Below are 24775 nucleotides of genomic sequence, written 5' to 3'. Positions count from 1 at the left end.
CCATAGTATCTTTTGTACAAGTGCCTGCACTACAGAGTGTGAGTACTTACTACTGTGTGCCACTCCTGCCTTAATCAGGAGGAAGCCAAAGTATTGTGGCTGCCATTTTCTTTAAAAGATCAATTAATTTCAAATGTTGAAATTAAGTCAGTTCATTTCAAATATTAAGTTCATGTTGCAAGTGGTCATGGAATGATTCATATACAGCCAATTAAATTTGTGGATGAAAGGCTTAGTCAGTGCCTCATCATGGCCAGGTGTGACTAAAAAGCGGTGGGCGTGGCTTTTGTGTGGGAGCAGACCTTTCAAATTTCAAATTGTTGCTTGCATTGTGTGGGTCGAACTTGAGAACAACTGATGGGCGCTTTGTAAAGCAGCCATGTGTTCCACGAAGCCATACATCGGCTGCAAAATAGAGCTCATTTCAAGAGCTCAAAATCGCTATGAGGGGATTCTGTATACAATTGACAAAGTGAACTCCACAGTTGTGCTGGCGAAAGGTGAGTGAAATGGCAGCAACCCTTGCAGCGACTTCTAAATACTAGAACAACGCAGTCTAATTGGTTGTCCTCTTCTAATCAGTTAAATGTTGTGGAACGGAAGGACGACCTACCGACAGACCTACACCTCCCAAAGATGATATTTTTGAATATATCACCTTCCGGGGAAGTGATATCAAAGATATCACATTGTGTGAAGCCCCAAAACACCATGGCCTACCTCAAGATCCAGCGATAGTGCAAGTGGGTAATAATTTTCCAGTGATGTATTAATTATTTATTTATTTGTCCTAGTGCTTATTGTGTATTTGAATGGAGAATCCTGCTAACCTCAACTGCCAACAAGGCAGGAAAAAAAACACCACCACCAATCTTGTGATTAAAAACTATACGTACTGACATTTATCAGATTGATACTCTGATGGTAAGTCAGTGTGACTGTCTACTATCTATTTGTCAGTCATCAAGTGCAGGGTCGTCTGGTGTCTACCCGCCTTTTGGACCACTCGGTCCACTCCAGATGCCTGCCTACAGCCATCTTGCTGCCAGCTCGCTTCTCAATCCTCAGTATGCTGCAGCTCTTGGCCTTGGTAAATCCGTGACACATTTCACCTTCATAAATTTGACACTCACTCAAATGTATTCCAATGTTCGTTTATTTCCAATTCAGGCCCCACCTTGCATGCTCGAAAAGGCCCCATGGTGGAAAAGGCAGTTCAAACTGTAAGTTTGGAAGAGTTTAGAAAGAGGAGAGTCTTGACTGCTACCCAGGAGCAAGATCAGCACTGGGAGAAGAGAAGGCTTGTAAGGTTGAGAGGAGAAAACACTAGAAGGGGCATTGGATCTGGCAGTAAGTGGGAACTGTATTTCTCCTCTATGCATCGTTTTAATTCATGTTATCATTGTAATGATGAGACAATGATGTGTTCACAGCAGCTTGCTTATTTTAATCTGGCTTCCTTATTGTATATGCACGTAACTGATAAATTACCAACTCACTGTAGTGTCAGATCTTCACCAATAGGGGGCGCTAATACACAGTAGAACATCTGTGAAATGCTGATTGACTTTATGCAAACATTACATCTATGAATGTAGAGAACCTACAGTAAATGTAGTTATTAAATGAACATTTTAATCAACGTGCATATTGTTTGAAAGGGAGGTCAGGCCCGGTTGTGCCTAATTCTCTTCAAGAATCCTCCCAGCAGCAGAATGGAAACGGGCCACCGACCAGACGCCAAGGTAAATATTCCTAAAATAGCTGACAAGTGACTCTGACAATGAATAAATGATTGATTGCTCATGATTGAGTTGTAGGTACCCGAAGACGCAGGGGCCGTAGTAGGGGCCAGCTGATGGTGGCCAAGGTTCCATCAGCCACCCTCAAATTTGACACGGATTTTGATTTTGACTACTCTAATGCGCAGTTCAATAAGGAGGAGTTGGAGCGGGAGTTGCAGAATAGGTTGACGATGGAAGGTTTGTTCACTCGGCACCAAATTGCAGCTTGGATTACTCAACTGAATACATGTTCAGTCACAAATAAATGAGTTTGCAGTTTGAGACCATTATCTTTGCTTGTCATGCAATATCATGATCTATAATTTGTCTGCAGATGGAAATAATAATAGAGGAGATGAACAAAGCACTGAAGCACAACTAAACAAACCGGAGAATCATTCAGGACCAAAATGCTACTATGACAAAACAAAGTCATTCTTTGATAATATCTCTTCTGATAATAAACTCAGGTATTGCAACTTTTACAAAATCCAGCCCACTATGTATTCTTTAACTTGTTCATGTGTGTTTTTGTTTCAGACTTACGTGGGCAGAGGAGCGCAAGCGCAATCTGGAGACATTTGGGGCCCCTGGCTGGTTCCGCAGGGGCCAAGGCTTCAGAGGGGCAAATGCTGGAAGAAGGGGACAAGGCATAACTCGTACTTGAATATCTTACAGAAGCAATTATGGACAGCTGTGATGAAGATCAGCGTTGATGTACCGCACGGTTTATCTTTTTTTCTAAATCTGACGTTGCATGCAGGTGGGTCTTCGTATGCTATTTTTGGTAGTTTGATGCACTTAAAATGTTATTCCCTAGTCTATTACTCAGTTTTTTAATTTTCATTTGACTTTGTCACATTTTGCCTGCGACTGCATGGCTCACTAGTCTACTATTTGTATCTATACCTTTTTGTTTCCCCCTTTAATTGCCTAAGGTGCTTTTGTTTTCATGACATTTTCTTTGACTTGTAAAATTTGACAGAAGTGGAAATGGTTTTGAATTGCTTTTGTCATGAAATATTTTTGCAAATCTGTAACCATTAGGCTGACCTGACCTTGATGCTTATGAAATTAGTTTGTTTTGCTTTGTTGAAGCCATGTGTAATTTATGTAAATAAACAGGAGTGATGTCAAATATTTGCTTCCTACTGCATTTGGGACATGGAGAGGCAAACAAGCTGCAGTAAGCATTCGTTAACAAGTTGTCTTTTTGTAACAAAGCTCCATCTGTACTAATGTAAAGGACTACCAGTTTGATATATAGTACACTTCTGAAATAGCAAATTTGCGTAAATTGTAACATATAGGGAACAGTGATATCAAAATGCAACATGGCAAATCATTGCTGAGGTATTTTAAGAACAGGCCCACCGCAGGCACCATCTCGGTGATAGAGTAGGTCATAGTAAAGTGGTCAGTGCTCCACAAAATAAAGAAGACACTTTTGAATTAAGTGCCGCCATATTAACGTGCGTGATGGGCCGATTCTGTTTGACATTCTGTGGAAATGCCACTATGCCTGACTTCGATTTGTTGTGACTCTTTATTGAGTGAGATACTTCTTTTTAAAGTGAGCTGCTGATAGGATGTCTATAGTCGTCAAATGAAATTGGTAGGTTGCTCGACCATACCAAACATAGGGGGAGTTTTTTTTTCTCACCCTCTTCATCGTATTGCACAATATATTGCTACGTTTATCAAGCGTGTACATGCATTTAATTTGAGTGAAACGAGTCCTGTCATTGTTGCTCTCGAAAAAAAATCAGTGTTTTTAAAACTCTTTCCTAATTAGCGGTGTCTGAAATGTTGGACACCCCCATTTCGTGATAATGGCGAAACTGCAATTAGAGGGCTAAGTTCGTAAGCAGTGACCGAAGGCAAGAGCGCGTTTTACTTCCCATGTAGAAATATGTCCTTTTCATCGCAGCTCTCCAGAACAGAAGTGACGCAGCAAGCCATCCAAAAGGTAACACAGCAGTGTGATGCAACGATGGGCTTCCTAGGCTACACTTTCACGTAATGGCAAGTCCGTGTGTGATTTGTGTTCGGTTTTATCTCCAGTTTGCATAAAGTAGCTGTAGTGATTATTACGAGGAATTGCAACTGACATTTTATCGAGTTCTTCAACCGGGATGGGCACAATATCCCAAACACTTAATACCTTGCCCCCCCCCTTTTTTTTTCTTTTTTCAAATGCGGTAAACTGATTTTTGCAGTCAAGAAGTGTTTATAGGCTATTAGACATTGACACGTAATTTAACAACAAATACTGATTTGTAGTTGGCCAAGAGAAACTGGTGAACTTGTAGTTAATAGAATGTTTTCCGCCAAACACACATGCGGTACAGTATTTTATTAGCTCCCTAACCAGTCCTTCTCAAATAAGGGGGTGGGGGGCCCTCCTGTGTATTTGACCTCAGGAAACTATTTTTGTTGTACTAGAATTAAAATGTAAATGCACATCCACTGCAGTAGGTGGCAGTGGCGCTGTCATTGTCAGAGTACGCAAGGAGTATTAACTCCTCTGCAGAGGTGTACTCAAAATTTTATAGACAAATTATACTATTTATAGTCGTGGCGGAGAGTTTTTTTTTTGGGGGGGGGCGCACGTACCAAAAAACTAATTGAGAAGCCCTCGACACCCAAAGCACAATTAGGTCCCAATTTAAGTGCAGATATTTAAACACAGAATCATTATTAGTTGGCCCCCATCCAGGACAATTTGCAGAAGTGTATTGATGCCATCCTAGAAAAAAAGTTTAGTAATGTAATTAAGGTTTACGTTTTAACTACTGCTGTCAAAGTTAAAGCATTAACTTATTAATTAATCACAAAAAAATATTGCATTAATCATGAATTAACACAGATTAATAGCATTATTAATTTTGACCATAGATGATCCTTTAGCATGACAGCGGATGGCTACGTTAAAGGTAGCACAGGTTGTGTTTGAGCAATAAACATAATAACATGCATTAAAGTAAAGCATTTAATAAATGTTTGCGTATCACATTTAGAATATTTGTTAATGTCAAAATATTGGGGTCATTTTAAATTATGCAAGTAATTAACTGTTTAGAGAAAGAGGAGGATGAGCGTGTCCAGTGGATCCAAAATTGTTGAAGACGTCCTCATAACATCAATCGTCAAAAGAATTAACACATAACCGGTGCTCTTCAAATTTGGCGGGAAAAAAATGTTGATAAAAAGCCTTTTAAGCGATTAATTGTGATCATTCAAAATTCTAAGATGTGATAAGAAATAAATGTAATCGTTTCATGTATTTGCTAAGTTATCACGGTAGAATGTGGTAAGTTTGGCTCGCCCAGTCGACAAATAACACCTCTTCCACCTTTCTTTTGCGTTTTATAAATTCAATATTCCAAAGTTACAAACTACTAATACAAAAAAAAAAAAAAGGGGGGGGGGCACATATTGAACATGATTTAAGTTGTAAAAAGTAGATGCAATGCATATCTACGTAAGTGACCTGAAAAATTGCTTTGCCTTATGCTGAATGTTATGTTATTTCACGATTTTGAACTCCCCCTAGCGTGACAGCAATATGCTGCCAAACAATTTCACCCATGCATCATGTCAGCATTATCGTTTTGTACTGTGGCTTGCCTCTTCAAAGTTCTTTCTCTCCTAAGATTCTGGACACAAACCATCATCTAATACAATGCATCATGTATTACCAGAGCGAAGACAAGGCAGCTGACTGCACACTGTAGGTATTGAAGTATTTTGTGTGACACTCACTAAAACCGTAAATGCCATGAAGCCCAAGTTACTATCATTTGTTTTGTATTTTGACAGATATCAGCAGGTTCTGCACAGAAATCTTCTTTACCTGGCAACGATTGCAGATTCCTATCAAGACTTGCAGTCCATACCTGCAGTAAGTATGTTTGGGTACAACAATCACATAACATTTTGTTTTTGTCTTAGACAGGAAGAAAAATAACACGTTTGACTTTTTTGGTTCACAGATAGAAAATAAGTATAGTTTTGTCATTTCATTCACAGCCTCCCACTTCAATTTTGTCCGTGGGTACTGGAAGAATGTGCCAGAGTGTGGGACATACTCAGGGCAATCTCAATGACAACATGGGACCAGGATTGCCCCCCACAGCAACAATACAGAGTCCAATCAGCAATGGTAAGAGTACCAGCATCTTTTTTGAATAGTCTTTGTTACCATATCTACTGTACCTCCACGGAGGGATCCATCCTGTTGAATGTGCTTGTCTCATCCTAATTTTGCCGCATGTCTGATACTGATCATGTTTTTATTCTTTATTCATTTGTTGATTAAAATCACCAATTGTTTGTCACAAATAATAGCATTTTGAAACTGCTCAAATGATTGCTTTCTTTGTTGTTTCAAATCCATCCCATACACCATGTTCTATCCTTCCGCAGGCATGCAATCCTGTGATGAACTTAATGTTGTTCAATGTAAAATGTGGATGGGGTACCACAGTGGCGTGTGTGCTGGCTGCTGTGACCATGCACATGTGTCATCAAGCCACAGTTATATTCCCATGCAGCACCAGTCTGGTCAGGTGCACCTGACTTTTCCCTCTGCATTCCTCAACTTGCCATTCAGCAGCTACAATAGTTTGGCCTCAGCCTACGACTTTAACCCTACTCTACCCACTTCCCTGGAAAGTGTGATTCAGCGCCCTGGACACGGCTATGGCTTTTCGTCCTCCTATTCCTCCTCCACATCATCCTCATCTTCTTTTCCCTGCAGTATTCCCAACATGCAGTCCAACCAAGGTGAGCCAGGTATAGAGCTACTCTATCACCACAACATTAACTGAGATAATAACAATTAATATGGTGTCAACTGTCAAGTGATGTGTAAATGCGACATAGGATGGTCTTTGCATATGCTGCTGCTAGTCACTTTTAAGTAAGCTTTAAAGTGAAAGTCAACCTTAAACATTTCTTGACAATGTTATATGTGACCTCACTAGTCTAAACATGACATTCTGATTAATATCACATTTTTGGAATATGAGTTATGAATCAAAATCCAGCCGTTTTTATCCATCTCAGGGAGCGGCCATTTTGCCACTTGCTGTCGACTGAAGATGACATCGCAGTTGCTCAAGGCTCAGGTAACAACCAGTCACAGCTTACCTGTTTTCTGAAGCTGAGCTGTGATTGGTTGTTACCTGAGACCTGAGCAACTGTGATGTCAGCTTGGGTCGACAGTAAGTGGCAAAATGGCCGTCCCCTGAGATGGATAAAAAACTTCTGGATTTTGCTGCTTAGAGATAGATATAGATAATATTAATCAGAATATCATATTTAGACTAGTGGGGCTGCATAGAACATACAAGTATTAATGTCAAAACATTTTTTGGGGTTGACTTACCCTTTAAGAATCGTTTTTTTTCCCAGAGCATGATGTATAGTATAATATACTATACAATATGGCAGCCTGACACACTTTTTTACTGCTCTAGTTATTGCTGGTTCCTACTGCATTCTCTTCTTTTTACCCCAATAAGACCGCCACCTGGGCTGTGCAATTAATCAAAATTCAATTCCAATTTCAATTATTACACTCCACAATGACAAAATCAGCATAATAGTAAAACATTTTTGGGGTTTTCTAAATGTATACATTTGCACCTTTTTAAAAATGTTCTCATTTTTATAAATTTAGTTTCGTCCAAAAAGAACTTGCAGTGTTTCAAATAATGATTTGTCTTAATTTTTTTATGTTTAAGCATTATCTTGTTTTGTACCTAAAAATAAATGATCCATTATTACCAAAATAATCGTGATTAATATTTTCTTCATAATCGAGCAGCCCTACCGCTACATATTCCTCCACCTCTTTCAAGACCAGCACCAGCTTCTCACCTTATTCCTTCAATAACCTCTTTGCTAGTCATCTGTAGCGGCTTCTAATAACAACAATAATCAATGTATGTATATCTGTTACGTTCTTAATACACATAGGCAAGCCATGTAAGAAAGGTCAGGCATAAATCACACAAATAGACACACGTATGGCAAGCCCTTTGAGCATTTATTTTATATCCTTGATATCTGACAGTAGTGTTTCTCACTTGTTCAGTCTTTGTCAGCACTAGTTGGACAATTAGCCACACTGGCTATGCACTTTGTCATACTAGTTGCACAGAAACTCTGACTAGTCGCTCATTTTCAGCAACGTGTTAATAAGTCAAACGTGAATTCTTCTCACTAGTGACGTGTCCTATGAATTCCTTGCCCTAGTTAGTTTGTGAGAGCTGAAACACCCACTAGTTAACTAGTGAAAGACAAAACACTGACAAGTTAACTAGTGAACGGCTCTTGAAGTCTACATGTTGAACTAGTGACAGGCAAATGTTTTACTAATTAACTAGTGATGCCCCAAATATCCACTAGTTACACTAGTGAGACATTTGGACTGAACTAGTTCAACTAGTGAGGTCCAAAACGTTCACTAGTAGAACTAGTGGATGCCAACATGCTCACTAGTAAACTAGTTACACCCAAAAAATTAATGAGGAGGTGGGGCCGACGTGCATCCAGGATTCCTATTGGCTCTGCAGTTAAAATGCACCAATCAAGATTCAGATTTTGTCATTATCCCATCCCCTTTAAATTGCATGTTTTACACTAGTTTACAAGTTGTCCTGAGGAATTGGAGCTCATTCACAAGTGGATGCCTATTACGGTTACATGTTAACTAGTGAATGCAGAAACCCAGACTACACAACTACTTGCATCTATTTGGACTTTACAAGCTAATTAGTGAGGCTCAAAATGTTCACAAGTTCACTAGTAAATGCAAAGATATCCACTAGTTACACAAGTTGGGCTCATTATGATGCCACTTGTTTACTAGTGAAACACGTGTTTTCCTACAAGTGAACGATCTGGTTACAGAGTGAGTACCTAGTAAACTAGTGACACAGATTTTCTTATCACTAGTTTACTAGTAGAAGGTATTTTGTCTCACGTGTCGGCCTCAAGACTGAACTTGTACAGACTTTGACTGTGCAAGTTTCACACAATTGCTCACTAGCTGGCATGTGCACACAACTAGTTAACCAGTGAAAATAATTACATTTCACTATTTGACATGTTTGCCAGTTACAACACTTCGCAAGTTCACTAGTTGTGCGCACATGTCAACTAGTAAGAATTTTCGTTAAACTAGTATGATGTAAATGACGCATATTATACTAGAAACATTAACTAGTTCAACAAAATTCATTACTTGTTAGATATTTGTTATACTAGTTGTGCACAGTTGCTTACCAGTGCTACATAAGGGTCCACTAGTTAAAAGACACGCCCAACATGAAGGAAAAATGTCTAACGTGTTTTGTCAATTCTTGAACAAGTTCATTTCTTGGTCTGACTTGTGAAAGAAAATGCCTTTCTCTAGTTAACTAGTTAAATAAGCATCAGGGTCACTAGCTAACTAGTCAAAATGTCTCACTAGTGTAACTAGTGAAACTTTTGGGCATCACTAGTTAACTAGTAAAAACGTTTGAGTGTCACTAGTTCAACATGTAGACTTTAAGAGGCTTTCACTAGTTACATGTCAGTGTTTTGTCATTCACTAGTTAACAAGTAGGTATTTCAGCTCTCACTAGTAATCTAGTGCAGCAAATCAGAGGTAACTAGTTAACATGTTGGAATAATTCACGGTCAACTAGTAAACATGTTAGAGCTTTTGTGCCTTACTAGTTAACTAGTAAGACTTTGAACATTACTTGTTTGGTTCAGTGGGCAACTAGTGCATAAAAAAGCTGACTAGCTGCGAGTTTGGCACTACATGCATGCTTGTATGTGTCACTAGTTAGACTTGTGTCAGCACTAGTTGGATTAAAGTGGCACAAGTTGCAGAAAATGGGTGAGATGTCAGTGTTTTTGTACAAGTAGTACGACAAAGCGCAGAACTAGTGTGGCTGAATGTCCACCTAGTTCTGACGAAGACTGCACTAGTTAGGAAACACTACTGTCTGAAATCAAGGATATGGAATAAATGCTCAAAGGGCTTGCCATACACACGCGCACAAGAACCCACCCTCCCTATTAAAGGCTTTCTTATGTCACAGTAATCTTAAACACACAACTAGACAAACTTTATAAGCCTTCTAAACTGCCCATGAGTCCTGGCAAAGTTCATTTAGTCTGACCACTTGGGTGTCACCTGCCTTTCCAGGATGTGCACTGCAGTACATTGGACCGCACGGGTTCTATGGAGAGCCGTCTGGACACATGCTGAGCTCCAGCGAGCCCATAAACTGGCAGCCTTACCCCAATGGTAATCATGCACTATCATCAACCTCATACACACAGCTCTCAAATACACCAGTCATTACCTTTCTACTTGGTGCTTTCTCACAGGCATAAACCAGATTTGCAACACTTGTCAATCTTTCTCTTTCACTGTGGGAAAGGGAATCTGTCTGTACAATTGGATTGATATAAACAACTGCTGAGGTCAGAGATTCCGTGAAACATTTTTCTGGCATCTGGCACAATTTTCATTTGATCATCTTCAAATTTGAAAGTTGAAATTGTTCAGCAGATAAAAAAGACGGAAAGCTAACGCTCAAGATAGATGCTGATTTGCTTTGAATAAATAAAAAATTTAATCTATTTTGCATACTAGTATTTTTGATCTCTTAAAGAAACAACCCCTCCCTCCCCCAGTTTAAGTTTGTATGCACTTCTCTAAGTAGACCTTAGAATTTCTTAGTGTTTTTCAATGTGTTGAATGGTGTATTTTAAAGGACATGGGGAGTATTCAAACTAGGGCTGGGTATTGCCAACAACCTCACGATACGATATGTATCACGATACAGGGGTAACGATATGATATGTATTGCAATACATGATCTTCAAGGCGATACATATCCCAATATTTTGCATTAATTTACTTGCATTTTTAGTGTAACAGTCAAATGTATACCTAAATGATATGTTTTATTATGCTGGATGGCAAAAACAATTTTTTGTTAGCAGCTCTTCTGGTTTACCACTAAGCAGCATGCCGGGTCTAAATGTGCACGCACAGCAGAGCAAGGAGCAGCTTTCACAGACATACCAGGAAAATTTATGAATAGGCATGAGCCGATAAGAGTAAAAATATCAAAGTATTAAAATTACAGCTCTAAAATGTGCTTATTTGAAATATTTGAGGAAATAATAACAGCATTTTTTCATGTAACATTCTATTTTGTTTTTAAACAAAATATAGAAAAGTTGGTACATTTAGAAACATGTACCATGTAAAAGTTTATAAGTAAATAAATGTTTATTCTTCCTCTGTTTGAATTTTTCTTAGCAAGATGCAGTATGCAGTCACTGATGGGCTAATTTTAAAACAGACTTCACACGTACACTTTTTTTTATAAGTAGGCTACAATGCACTCATGTGACATGTGGACTAGTTGAGGGCAATTTACTTCAAAGTCTGCTTGTTAAGTACAATGCAAGCCCCCCCACCACCTGGGATACGATAGAAGAAAAAAAAGCTTCTGTGCGTTTCAGCAAAACTGAAAGTCAAATAAAACATTCAACTGATTTAATCCTATCCTAATACTTAATCCTGAACACTGCAGGGTTTTACCAAATTGGATCCTCACAGTATTCTCAAGATCAGCAGTGTCAAAGCCAACAGTATGGGCCTTACCACTCCTTCCAAGGAGGACCAGAAGCACATGAACAGAGGCCCCTCACCTATCAACAGGTACATGAATTGACAGCATTACTTAATCCCTCTTTTGTTTACATCAAAGAGACCAATCAGAACGAAAAAGACGGAATTGTTTACATTTGACCCTAATGTTGAATGAGTCTGTCCAGATTTTAAAAAATTGTTCATGATTGTAACAGTTTGATGGAGGAATATTCAGTTTCTAATTCCATAATATCAAATGGAGAAAGCCTAGGTTGATTTGTGTCAGAGTTGGACCATAGTGGGTTGATTTTGTTATTTGAGGGTGACTGCATAATTTATCTCCCACATGTTTAGATTCACTGTTGGTCGTCAACAATGCCAAAGCACCCACCATTTTCAAATACCAAGTAACAACAACAATAATAATAATAATACATTTAATTTGTAATGCATTTTTCGTCAGCACTATCACAAAGTGCTACAGAAAAAAGTAATGCAGTAATATAGTTTGATTTAGGCATACCATTACCAAAACGTAGTATACTCAAGTATACTTTAAGTTTATTTTGGAGTATACTTATTTTTGAACTGAAAGTAAACTTTAAGTTAACTTCTTGAGACTAAATTGGCCCATTTTGGTACACGAAAAAATTACTTAAGTATGTCATAAAGTATAATAATAAGTATACTTAAGCATACTTTAAGTACACTATTAGGTATACGGAAAGTATACTTGAAATTGTGTTTGTCTAGTAAAAGAGTTAATTTAGAGCCCTGCTTACAAGTACACCTAACATTTACTTGGTGGAGTATACTTCCATTAAGTACAAAAAAAGTAACCAGGAAGTATACTCTCCTAATTTGCCAAGTACATTTTAAGTATATACCACAGTATGTAAACTTTTAGTATATGTTTCAGTATACTTAAAGTATACATAACATTTATTTGGTGGAGTATACTTCCAATAAGTACAAGAAAAGTAAACTAGAAGTATACTTTCCTAATTTTGAGTATACTTAAATATACTTCTTTTTGGTAAGGGTAGTCATGTACTGTACATGACAGGTGGCTTTCACTGTTTACTGCTGAACACAAAATCAAATATGCAGTTCATATTAACATGCATTCATTACATATGTGTTCAGGTTTGAAGAGAGTGTAATTGTGGCAAGAAATACATTAAATGCACAATGGATAAAACCCCTGTTTTTTCTCTTGGTTAAAATATCTTTACATTTCAGGTTCAGTATGGGAATTATCAGCAAAGAGGATCAAATTGTTTTCCTGATGGATGCAAGTAAGGAAGCAGCTCCAATGGTGGATCATATTTTGATGAAAAGTTACGTTAACTTGGCAGTGTTTATTATCAAAAAAGAAACCGCAGTGTTAAATGTTTTCCTTTAACCTGTGGTTCATGTTAACTGGTTGTAGCATGGTAAGAGGTTTATAGTTGAATGCAAGATAGTCCGTTAAGCAAGTTGTGGCATTGTTGCTTTTTCTCTTTTGTAATTGCCTTTATCCTCCCCTCTTTATTTTTTGTTTGTACACATAATTGTGCCAATAAATGCAGGTCAGTCTGTAAAAGGAAAGCTCTATATTTTACTTCGTCAGTCACACAACTGGGCTTACTAATACATTTTATGAAGATCCTAAAACCCAACTTGATCCGCAGGTACAACATGTCTGTTTTGGTCAAACTGATGTTTTTGTTTGTGGTGTAATGTTTTGTCACTCTTGGCCATCTCATTGGGAGCTCATACAGTACTGTATACTGTATTATCACCTTTCTGAAATAATGGCTTCCGTCATTGTTGCTCCTTTTTCAGAAAACGCTAAAAACGGAACCAAATACTGAATATATCATAAGGAAACCCTGGTATGGCTGCCGGGCTAATAAAATGCTGGGAAAAGCCTGTTATTATTATTGACAGTACATTGGGTAGAGCAGAAGACCACTACTACACTTATGCTCAGATTCTAGTTTGGTAATAAAAAAAAAAGTATACAATTTTAAAGACAGAGAAAGCAGACTAAAGTACCAGAAATTCAACATTATATAGAATTAAAATGATGCGGTTGATATTTGTTTTGCTTTGGTTACCAGTTCATGTTGCAATCAAAGAAAATTAGAGGATAAATAGAATAACAAAGAAGAAACAGAATAGTCGGGTATAGGCCTACTGTAGATGTAAATGGTGGTATGCGCAAGTGATCATTAAACAGAAATTGATGCGGAAATGGCAAAAGCAGTGCATGGGATAATGAAAGAAAAGGAAGATGTTTTAACAAAATCAAGACTTGGAGAGAAGCAATGCATTGAAAGTGACAAAACACTAGAAGTAGTAGTATCAAAACACAGGTTTGAACAATTTCAACATAGGAAAGCATGAGTCTGGTTAATACCAATGTGGAAAAGAAGAGACAGTAGCATTGGGTTGGTTCTCTTTATCTTTACTTTACAATTATTTAGTGGAAAGTATGGATACCTGGTTCACACTCCATACCAATAGGTGGTGGTAATGTACCTCAATGTTTCTTGCCAACCGCTATAAAACACTACAGGAAGAAGTTTTGTCCCTCTGTGTTTCCCGTAGACGAGTTCTTTTTGACGCCTTTCAAGTCATGATTGTTGATAGAGGTTCACTTTTTTTTCCCCCAGCGATAAAATAAATAGCTGTAATAAGAATAAACGTGGGGATGCAAGTGGTTAAGACAAAAACGTCGAAATGTTAGCGACATTTTTGAGGTTTCAGAGTCCTCTTCGGATTCTGCCAGACAGATCTTTAGTGGAGAAGAACCTCACCTTGGCCGCTTGCTGTCTGCTTCGAGCGGCGTGGAGACTGCAGGTCCCCACCAGAGACGTTAGCACCGCCGCTGCGCTGCAGGCTAAAGTTCGAGCTAAACAGAAAGGGGAAATTTCTGAAAAGAAGCTGGTAGGTCTGTGATAATATCTGCCATTCGAAAAGAACGCGCAATTTAGTAGCGATCCATGGTTAATATTATGAACCCAATTGCGTGCTTGCGTGGCTCGAATACAACAGTTCAACTTATACAGATAATTTCAGAGGTTCGAGCACTATCTTATTTATCATGTCTGACTTGACCTCAAGACAGGACCTCTGACAACTTAGGGTGTTGGTCCATGCATTAACGTTGTCTCGTGTATTGTTTCACGTAACAAGATTGTTGTGTTGGCTTGCTTCGTCGCAGTTTTTTGCTAAGAGAGTCTCTCTGACCTTTTAAATTTAAAAAAAAAAACGTAATAATGGCCAGAGTAAGGTCTTCCTGACGTATTTCCGTGATAACAGCGCGAAATGCATTTTGGGATATTTTACCAGCCAAATCTTCGTCCGTGGGAATCACTGGTCCGAATCCATGTATCCTGGTTGATAATCTTATGAGGAATAACCAATGGAATACTGGTCTTATTAAAATATATTTGTGTTCCTCTTTCCCCAAGCGAACGACAAAATTAAAGACTTGTATTAATTGTCACCAAATTAAACCATCACATTTCTATAAAATACTAAGGACTCCGATTCAGGATTAATAAAGATTGCATATTCTGTTTTGTGAGTGGTGTTCTGACTTCTATACACAGACTCGTTACTTTGTAGACCACCGACGTGTGCGGCTGGTGGCCGGCTCGGGCGGAAAAGGGGTTTGCAGCTTTCACAGCGAGCCTAGAAAAGAGTGGGGTGGACCGGATGGAGGAAATGGGGGTGATGGAGGAAGCATCTCCTTTAAGGGTGAGAAAATTGAGTAATCAGAATTTTACATGCTGGATACATGTACAGTATCAGCAAAATGTTGTATTGTTTTTGTTTCAGCTGATAGGTTTGTCAAGTCTTTGGCTCAAGTAGTTCCTGTATACATGGCAGAAAATGGACAGTCAGGGAGCAGCAAGAACTGTTATGGTCGGAACGGCCGCCCAACTTTTATTAATGTGAGCCCAGATGGTATTTCTCAAGTTTGCAGTAAGTTAAGAACCTGCTTTGTCATGGTAAATTCATTAAAACACCTTGCATTTTTTTTAAGGTTCCAGTTGGCACTGTGGTGAAGGAGAATGAAAGGACACTAGTGGATCTCTGTGAACATAGCCAGGTTTATCTGGCTGTATTTGGAGGGTCCGGAGGTAAAGGTAACAGGTTCTTTCTGTCTAATGAGAATCGTGCTCCAACCACCGCAACCCCTGGAACTGAGGGCCAGGATAGAGTCCTTCATCTAGAGTTGCGCACTATGGCCCACGCTGGACTGGTAAGAATCTTGTTTAGTTTGATAATGCATTTTGACAAAGTCTCTGTTAGGGCTGAACGATTATGGAAAATAATGTAATTGCAATTTTTTTCCCCCAGAATTGCGATTGCGATATATGCAAAAAAAAAAAATCAGCGTCATTTTCAATGAATTTTTTACCCGACAAAAAGTCAATTATAATAAACAATATCAGATACATTATAGATTATAAGATCTTAAGATAAAGGCATATGAAGCCTTAATATCAGTTTTTTCTACTACAATTACAGTTACAATTTACCACTTCAACATATCCAACTTTTCATGTTGCATGAAACATGACATGTAAACACTGCACTTTTTAAACGCTGCATTTATCAATAAATACATTCAATATACAAATTAAAAAAAATAAAACATGGCGCTCTCCAGTCATTAAACTCACACATGCTTAAGTGTAGGCAAAGTAAAGTTATACCTGCTTATATGACGTAACATTTTACGATTTTTAAACTCTAGCAATTCTTCACGGATTGGGTAGTTTCCCATAGTCTGGACGGTCCGTGAATGCAACACAGACTTTTGTTTTGGTAAACTAAGCGCGTTCGGAGCTGTTGTGTTCTGCCGTGGTTACTTACGGCCGACAGTTACTTGCAAATTATCATTAAAGAGTTGTTGTTTGTGCGCCGCTTGGCCTGATTTGTTCACCAACGCTACAATACATGTACACTAAAAGAGGCTGCACCTAAATGACGGTGATGACGAGCAATAATAATTTCGTCCGTCTTAATTTTCACTCATGAAATCAGACGACACAACATATGGCCACCTATTTAGGCTTAAAATATAGGAGAACTGAACTTTATCAGCCGCTACCGCACACTTGCTTGTACACTCAGTTTACAAAACGCGCGACGAAAAGTCATAACTCACAACGGTGAAGTGCTGTTTTAAAACCTAGATCAAACTGATTAAACATGTTAGACACTCGTCTCAAGGTTTTATGAGACAAAAAAAAACTCACCAAAATGATGTGCACTTATGACGCCAACCAGGCTTTAGTTACAGCAATGACGTTCCTGCCCGTCCCACCTCTTTCCCTCCTTCCGCTCCGTTCAATGAGCATTTAAATCGCAGCTTTGTCAAACTGCAATTTAATTGCAAATACAATTAATCGTTCAACCATAGTCTCTGCAAACATTTGATTCATTTGCACACATTTATTCCATCAGGTTGGTTTTCCAAATGCTGGCAAATCCTCTCTCTTGAGAGCCATCTCCAATGCCAGGCCTGCTGTAGCTGCTTACCCGTTCACCACACTCAACCCACATGTAGGAATTGTCGACTACAGGGATCATGAGCAAGTTGCAGGTAGATAAGATAACAGGATTGTTATTTGTAGCACAGTGCGTGATGTATTGAGAAAAAATAATAATGCAGGAATGTACACAGACAATGGACAAATGTATTCAGCAAAAGCTGTGAATATTCCTGCACATGTGATTTCTTTCCTTTTTTAAAAATTATAACAAGGTTTGTTTAAAGTTGTGGAATTTGTCAAAGCTTTGGATTGAGGCTGAAACTTGATTTAAAAATAGTGAGCATGTGAATACTTTGGTGATACGCTAGTATGCTATGCATTTCAAATGATCTGCTTCCTGATGCAGTTGCTGACATCCCAGGCATCATTCAAGGAGCACATCTAAATCGAGGCCTGGGCATCTCTTTCCTGCGGCACATTGAGCGTTGCAGATTCCTGCTCTTTGTTGTGGACGCATCCTCTCCACAGCCCTGGACTCAGCTCCAGCACCTGCGCTACGAACTGGACCAGTATGAGCCTGGTCTGTCTCAGCGACCTCATGCAATTGTGGCCAATAAAATGGACCTACGCGAAGCTCGGGAGAACTTGGAGACTTTGAAGAGCCATGTTACTCAGAGAATCATTCCTGTGTCAGCACTCACCGGGCACAACACAGAAGAACTCATCCTTCACCTTAGGGAGCTGTATGACGGCTATCTCCATTGAGACGGTAGCACAGAGGAAGGAAAACCCACAAGATGGTAAAAATAGTGTGAGTTTTGTCAAAAGACTTCCAGGACTTTATGCTAAAATATAGCGTTCAAATCCAAACTGCAAATTTCCTCTTTGACATGATGCCTTTAAGTGTAATGCATTTTTACAGCCTTCTCTGCCACCTCCCAGCACTCCTGTAAAAAATCTTCTGGCATTCTTGGCAGCTCTGTCATCATTGTGATGTGGTTCAGTGGTACAGTCGTCGTCTCACAACCCTGAAGTTTTGGTTTCGATCCCAGCCCACTGTGACCATGTCAAGGTATCCTTGAGCAAGTTACTGAACCCCAGTTGCTCCTGATGCTGGGACATAGGTGAATGAGTAGTCAAAATGTAAAGCACTTTGAGGGCCTTGTAAGATTGAAAACGACATACCATGGCCCCCATCACGTTGCCCACATCTTTAAAACGTGTTTCCTCGATGACCTCATTGAGTCAGCACACAATGGAAGGGGAAACTTGTAGTTTATTTGGACAAACCTTAAGTTAATTGAGCTCAGCCATAGATGTGAGTCTGTCACTCACTTGTGAATATTCTCGAATGAACAATCAGAAACCAGGGTCAGGCAAAAGAGGGACTTGACTGAACATATTGCCATGCTATTAGCGTTCATGAACGAGACAGTGTAGAAGAAGAGCGGAGTTATGTAGGCTACAAAGTGTGCTTGGAAGCAGCTTTTGCTCTGGGCCCGTCTCCATGGGAATGAAGACCATATTTGAAGGCTGCGTGAATGGACACCGGCGTGCGGTCACGGTGTGCCGGAAGTTACATCACTGGGCTGTCAAATTCGTCCTTTTGGAAGACACAGCCTTTGCTGATACAATTGTTTCTGCGCTGCTATTGAATAAATGTCACAAGCCAACAGCTCAGCTTGTGGAGAAAGCACCCTTCAAACCTAAGGCAACGTAAGTAGTTTGCCAAAATAACTGCATAATAGTGCTACTGAAAACTAAAAAAATAATAATTCTGATTGCTTGCAGTGATTGTCTCAAAAGGTTGTGCAGCAAACTAAGGGATCCAGAATTTTTGTCAAAGCTTGTTTTTTTTTTTTTTTATCTGTTGAACCACAATTTCAAAGCAATGTCTAATTTTGATCGGTTCATTTTCATTATGATATTTTCCAATCATAATTTTTGTCCAATTCAAGTCATTTATTTGACCACTATTGTTTTCTCTTTCATTACCAGAAGGGTGCCAACAATTTTGTCCACATGTACAGTATATGCAGTGGGAGAAGAGAGGCCACAATCTTCTCAGACAAATATGAGGGATGAGTATTCATGTCCACAGGGCATAGGCAAACTAGGCGGTCGCCTAGGGCGGGGCATCTAGTGAAGGGGGTGCCAAATTGTAGGGCAAACCAAAAAAAAAAATTTTTTTTACCCCTCAGGTTTTCTAAATTAAAATATGTAAATTACCCTGCTATTATTTTTGTTTTTGTTTTGCAGAATTGCGTTGTTTTGTTGTGCTGTTATAATATAGTTGATACTTTTATTTTGAAGGATACAGGAAAAGGTCTCATAAACCCAAAATGTTTATTTACAATATAAATTGTACTCAAGAGATTGTCAAGGCTATAAAAGGTAATAATTTAAGGCAATTCATTTATAGTATATGGTAGGGTGACCAAATGAGTAATTTTCTTACGTCCTGTTGGGGGCATCCGGTGGTTTTATAAATTCATGAAAATGTCCGGTTGACATTGTGTGACTAATAGGAGGTGAAATACACTGTACAACTGCAACTGGTACCACAATTTCAAGGCTGGGGCAAGTGTCCTATTTTTATTTTTATGGGAATATGGTCACCCTAGTATATGGCTTAAATACGGTAAAAGGATACACAAAACATACCGTTTGAGTTATTTGTTTTGTAGCTCCGACAGTGTTCACACGAAGGTTAAATAAAAGTTATGAACCATCAGTTGGAGAGACCACCTTTATTTCAACCGAGGATGCTACAAAATGTTATAGAGCATATATATTATATTTATTTTACATTTATATTACATTACATCATTTATATGTTATATTATACCGCATATATATTTTATATAATTATTTTTTTATGACTAAATAAATATGAGATCATGACCTGGCACCCTGAATCTGACCTGCTGCTGCTGCTGTTTACATTGAAAGGTAGTGATAGATGGATGGATCGCTTATGTTGTTGTCTATACATCATAAGTGTCAAACTCCGGTCCTGGAGAGTCGGAGCCCTGCAGGTTTTGGATGTTTCCCTTCTCCAACACAGCTGATACATGATCAGCAAATTCTGCATAAGCATGTTAACGATGCTGCTGATTGGAATCAGCTTGTGTTGGAAGAGGGAAACTGCAGGACTGCAGCCCTCCAGGACCGGAGTTTGACACCCATGCACTAAACAGTTATATTGCACTGTACTTATGCAATTTATTTGTATTACTTGTAGTTGTCTGTAAGGGGGTGTACAATCTACACTTTGGCCCCAAATTAAAGAGGGCCGGCCCTGCATGTCTCATTTCTAGCTACAGTTCTTGCTTCAGCAGACAGAGCCATCTATTGCTTCCTGCAGTCACGTTTTGTCTAATTATTTGATGGTTGAGGTTTTTACTCTTCACTACTTTGTTGTTTTTGTTATTTCTGTACTTAAACTGTACTTGAAGCCGAGAGGCTCCTAATAATAGACTGGAAGCAAATTAGTCAAGTTGTCAATTTGACCACTTGAGGGCAGTAGATGATAAATTGCGTATGCGCAAACGGCATTGTAAAAGTGCAGCTTTTACGATTTAAAATGGAAAAATTCACAGGAATATAGAGAAAATAACTCACATTTTGTAATACATTGTTTTAAGTTATCTGGTACAGAATGTAACACCAAGAATTAGTTGAGCTCAGTTTTCTATACGGCATCAAGTAAACAGCAGACTTTTGAGGCGGTCCTAGAAAAATAACAATTTCTGGTTCCCACTAACGTTCCTGGTAATGGGATTGTGCTTAACTGTAAATTGATAATTCAGTGCCACTTCACCTTGAACTGGGTCCAGAGAATTGCGGGTAACGTGCTACTCTTGAAAGTGGAAGGCCATCAATGTTCAGAGACAACTCCAGTGTGTTCACTTTTTTCAGTGCCTCCTCTGGGTAGTGGTTGAGTTGTTCTTCAACAGATCTCCTTAAGCCTAAATGGAAATAATCCATTCCTGATACTGCAGCTGACATGATTTGTTTTGGGGTTGATAGCAGTGTTCTGGCGGTTAAAGGCAACTCTGGATGCCCATTGGCCTTTAGGCCTACAAGAAGATCACCAAGAGCAGAATGTGGAATACAGTGTTTTAAGGCCCAGTGTTGTAAAAAGTTCCTGAATGAACATCGTGGGTTGTTGTCGTCAATGCTGCAGGGGTTATTTGTATCAGCCACGGCTGTATCCCACATTTCAAGATCTGATGCAGAACCAACACTGCTTATGCTGTCCTCTTCAGAGCTGATGATGGAACGTGTTAACACTTGCATAAACTCTCGCTGCCCTTCAGTCTACTCTGTCGGTTGTAGTTGTTTCTGATGCCACCTAGCTTATGCAGTCTGCGCTGCCTGTGCCAGATCTTGTGAAGGCTGATCTACCCGTGACGCATCTCGTGCAGTCGCCTGTGCTGCATCTTGTGCAGCCTGCTCCGCTTGGATCTCTGCTCTTACAGTCTCTCTCACTTTAAGATTCACTCCCCGCACCCGCTTCCACCTATTTGTGTAGGCCTCTCTCGGGAACATCTGTGAATTCATTGTGAGCAAGTACGTAACTGTGGCAATTAAATTAGGAAAAAAAAGTCACATATTAGGTATCAAAAATCAATAATGAAGTACAGTAAATATATGGTGGTAGGAATAAATAAGTTTATACAACCTCCTACTCCTTTTCAAACATTAAGCAGGTCTGGTATTGCCTACATGTATTGATTATTTCTAACTTGTTCTGTTTTCTTAACTTTTTTATGGGCTTGATTTTGATGTTTTTTTTCCATGTGCCTTTTTCTACAAGTTACTGTATTATGATGTACTCTTATCTTATCTTAATGCATGTTCGAAATAAATTAATGGAAAAATGTTATGCTACCTTCGTGTGGTATCGAAATTATGGTAAATACCATATGAGTAAAAAATTGTACGTGAAGGCCCCCTCATGTCGTATTTTCTACTGGACAACTAGGAATAGGCTGCCTTCACGTGCTATCGAAATTATGGTAAATACTACATGTCGAGTAGAAAATTGCTCATGTCGTATTTTCCACTGGACAACTGGGAATTTATTTTGATACCTGAGTTTCCGAGCAGAGAGAACATTACAAATGTCAACATGGTGGACAACGCGAAGGATTCGTGAATGGTAAAAAAATATGAACACTTATAAGGACGTTATCGTCCGCTAGCACGTTGTTTCTACAAAATTACGTAGCATACACAATTCAATGTCCTGTTCTTCACAACTCATTATTTGCTGTAATTACGGCAAATAAGTACAATTAATTGTTCGGTTTTACCAGTAAATAATACATCAGCTGTATTTTTTGGTACAACAACAAAAGCACATCAACAGAACTCACTTGTAATTTCCGAGTTTCCCAGTAAAAATGTCCATCTTTCCCGTAGCACGTGAAGGCAGGGTAATACTTTTATAACAGATTTTCCGAGCTGAGAGAACTTTTCAAGTTTAGTTTCAACATGGGTGGAGAGCGCCGAAGGATTCGTAAATGGCAAGAAATATTTATACCCATAAAGGCGTTAACTCATTGTTTACCTTAATTGTTCGGTTTTACGAGCAGAAGAGTACATCAGCTGCTATGTGCACTTTTTTGCTACAACAAAAGCACATGAACAGAACTCGGTCAAAATTAGGAGTTTTCGTCTTTTCCATAGCATATGAAGGCAGGATGGGGATGGGCCGTCGGAAGATGGCTGCCGGTCGCTTCACTTCTCGCTATGGCGAGTAGGCGGTCGCACCGGCGGCCATCTTATGCAATACTCTCTAACTTCGATCGCCTAACATGAATCCTGTACATTAATTTCTGCACGGCGTTTTCACGTTATTTACTCTACGGCGAAACTGCCACAATGTGTGACGTATGGTTGTTTTGGTACATACCGGAACCCAGGCGGAACTTGTTATTCGAATCGCGTTCCTAAATCTGTCTCAGAATCAGGATGTCACGTGACAGTTGCCTTTCGCGTTCCATTACGCCTCCAAATGTCACATTGTTTCAACAAGTGCCTTTTCTAAAATTAAATAAAATCCGACCATTGCACTATATTAAAATAGCTTGAATCTGAAATAAATCCAACTTAAGTATACTTTATATTTAAAATTACCCTGCTGATTCATCACCCTACATAATAAAATGTCAACATCCTCTTGAAGGCTTTAAACGCGGCGGTTGGTTTAGTAGTAATGCACCCGCACAATGGGCTGAGAAAAAGGTCCGCTATCCAGGTAACCCAGGTTCAATTCTCATGTTTTTGCAGGTCATTCTTTTTCTTCTCTAATACTTTCTGTCAAAACTTGATGCCCTTTCGCAAAAAAAAAAGCTTTTGAAATGTAGCCTGTTGTAATGTAGTTTTTGATTAAATGTGATAGCACTGGGGGTTTCATCAAAGCATTTAAGTCATGTTGAGAGGCAAAATTAAAAACAAACCAATTATCAGCAACAAAAAGCTAATTTGTACTTCTATACTTATTTTGACGGGGTGGGGGTTATTCAGTTTTTGTTTCCCATGATATTATTTTTCTCTCTTATGGCGTCCATTGCAATTAAAGCCCGATTGCCAGTTGTGTAAATTAGGCGAATAGTTAGTTTCTTTACTGGGGAGCTGGCAACACTGATCTACTGTTTGATTGTAATATTTTACACTTGGTCACCAAATGTCGCTGTGGGGAGATGTTTCGAATGTTTCAAAAGATCGATTCTTTTTGTGAATCAATCGTTTCAAATGATTTGATCGTTTCAATGTTCCATTTCTGACATCCCTAAGTTTCAGTTATCATTTAAAAAAACAACAACATTTGTTTGTTGTAATTTGGTAATGAGAATGGAGAGACACATCCACTGTGTGGAAAAATGATTAGTTGGTGTGTTTTTCCCTTACCTTTTCGCAAATAGTCCAAAAGAACAAGTCGCTTTCAGGACTTTGACAAAGGTGCTGCAAACGTTGATCTTCGTCTCCGTCGTCTTCTTCAAATGTTGATCTTCATCTCCGTCGTCTTCTTCAAATGTTTGTGCGGTATGGAAATGTATTTGACCCAATGAGTGTGTGTGTGTGTGTGTGTGTGTGCGTGTGTGTGTGTGTGTGTGTGTGTGTGTGTGTGTGTGTGTGTGTGTGTGTGTGTGTGTGCGTGTGTGTGTGTGTGTGTGTGTGTGTGTGCACCAAAGAAAATAAAAATCAATGACAGATTATTTCATTTCAAACTGGGAGCAGAGAAAGCAGTCACGAGGTAATGTCTTTAAACAAGTCACAAGTACAGACAGTATACCTCAAATTAACAAAATGGAAACATGAATTATACATTAGTAAGCTAGTCTTGTAGTGAGCGGTACATAATTCACCCACGGAACGTTGGGAAGATCTGGTCTGGGGAGTTAGTGGGAATGTTTGTTTTGACGGACTGAACGGAAGTAGTTTGTCCTGTTTGTGATCCCCCACTGATCAGTGGTTTCCCTCATGCATGTAGGGGGGACGTAATGTAACGAGATGACCATAAGACATTTTACCACAATTATGGCAAGTGTGTGCCGACTTCCGTTCAACATGAGCGCGAATTTGATGGATTATGGACACAGCCACATGATAGTGATAGTATAGACTTGATCAATTACATTATCTTGGTTGAGTTTATTTTTACTTGACCTCTCAAAAATATTATTATTGTTTTCCAATTGAGTGCACAGGTTAAAGGTCACATGACTCACATTTAATGCTGGCAAAGTTTTGAAATATTTGTCTTTGGGGTCTTTTCTTTTCATTTTTATATGACATTAATGTAGCAT

The 24775-nt window shown here is 39.0% G+C and overlaps 3 protein-coding genes across 7 annotated transcripts; all 3 read left to right on the top strand.

The window, feature by feature from the left end:
• Window positions 1-305: 305 nt before the first annotated feature.
• Window positions 306-2922, top strand: lsm14b (LSM family member 14B). Of its 3 annotated transcripts, none has more exons than XM_077574967.1 (8): window positions 306-500; window positions 583-743; window positions 961-1090; window positions 1171-1350; window positions 1662-1745; window positions 1818-1982; window positions 2119-2254; window positions 2325-2922. In XM_077574967.1, exons 1-8 carry the CDS (start codon window positions 380-382, stop codon window positions 2449-2451), a joined length of 1104 nt encoding a protein of 367 aa, XP_077431093.1. In that variant the 5' UTR covers window positions 306-379; the 3' UTR covers window positions 2452-2922. The 3 variants fall into 3 exon arrangements, with proteins under 3 accessions (XP_077431093.1, XP_077431084.1, XP_077431103.1); XM_077574958.1 differs by having other exon boundaries at window positions 307-500; window positions 1815-1982; XM_077574977.1 differs by having other exon boundaries at window positions 310-500; window positions 1821-1982.
• A 616-nt stretch (window positions 2923-3538) lies between these two features.
• Window positions 3539-13023, top strand: LOC144061884 (calcium-responsive transactivator-like). 3 transcript variants are annotated; one of them, XM_077582792.1, is made up of 8 exons: window positions 3539-3753; window positions 5441-5517; window positions 5607-5688; window positions 5817-5949; window positions 6213-6572; window positions 9994-10095; window positions 11399-11526; window positions 12700-13023. In XM_077582792.1, the coding sequence occupies exons 1-8, from the start codon at window positions 3697-3699 to the stop codon at window positions 12757-12759; spliced, it is 999 nt and encodes a 332-aa protein (XP_077438918.1). In that variant the 5' UTR covers window positions 3539-3696; the 3' UTR covers window positions 12760-13023. The 3 variants fall into 3 exon arrangements, with proteins under 3 accessions (XP_077438918.1, XP_077438909.1, XP_077438928.1); XM_077582783.1 differs by having other exon boundaries at window positions 6213-6581; XM_077582802.1 differs by having other exon boundaries at window positions 3697-3803; window positions 6213-6581.
• A 1003-nt stretch (window positions 13024-14026) lies between these two features.
• On the top strand, window positions 14027-19689 carry mtg2 (mitochondrial ribosome-associated GTPase 2). Its single transcript, XM_077548177.1, has 6 exons — window positions 14027-14391; window positions 15060-15207; window positions 15289-15404; window positions 15497-15715; window positions 16927-17065; window positions 17362-19689. The coding sequence occupies exons 1-6, from the start codon at window positions 14185-14187 to the stop codon at window positions 17718-17720; spliced, it is 1188 nt and encodes a 395-aa protein (XP_077404303.1). The 5' UTR covers window positions 14027-14184; the 3' UTR covers window positions 17721-19689.
• The last annotated feature ends 5086 nt before the right edge of the window (window positions 19690-24775 follow it).

Source organism: Vanacampus margaritifer, chromosome 1 (assembly GCF_051991255.1).
Source record: "Vanacampus margaritifer isolate UIUO_Vmar chromosome 1, RoL_Vmar_1.0, whole genome shotgun sequence".
Classification (NCBI taxonomy): domain Eukaryota; kingdom Metazoa; phylum Chordata; class Actinopteri; order Syngnathiformes; family Syngnathidae; genus Vanacampus; species Vanacampus margaritifer.
The sequence above is the reverse complement of the archived record's forward strand: the minus strand, read 5'-3'. Positions and strand labels throughout refer to the sequence as shown.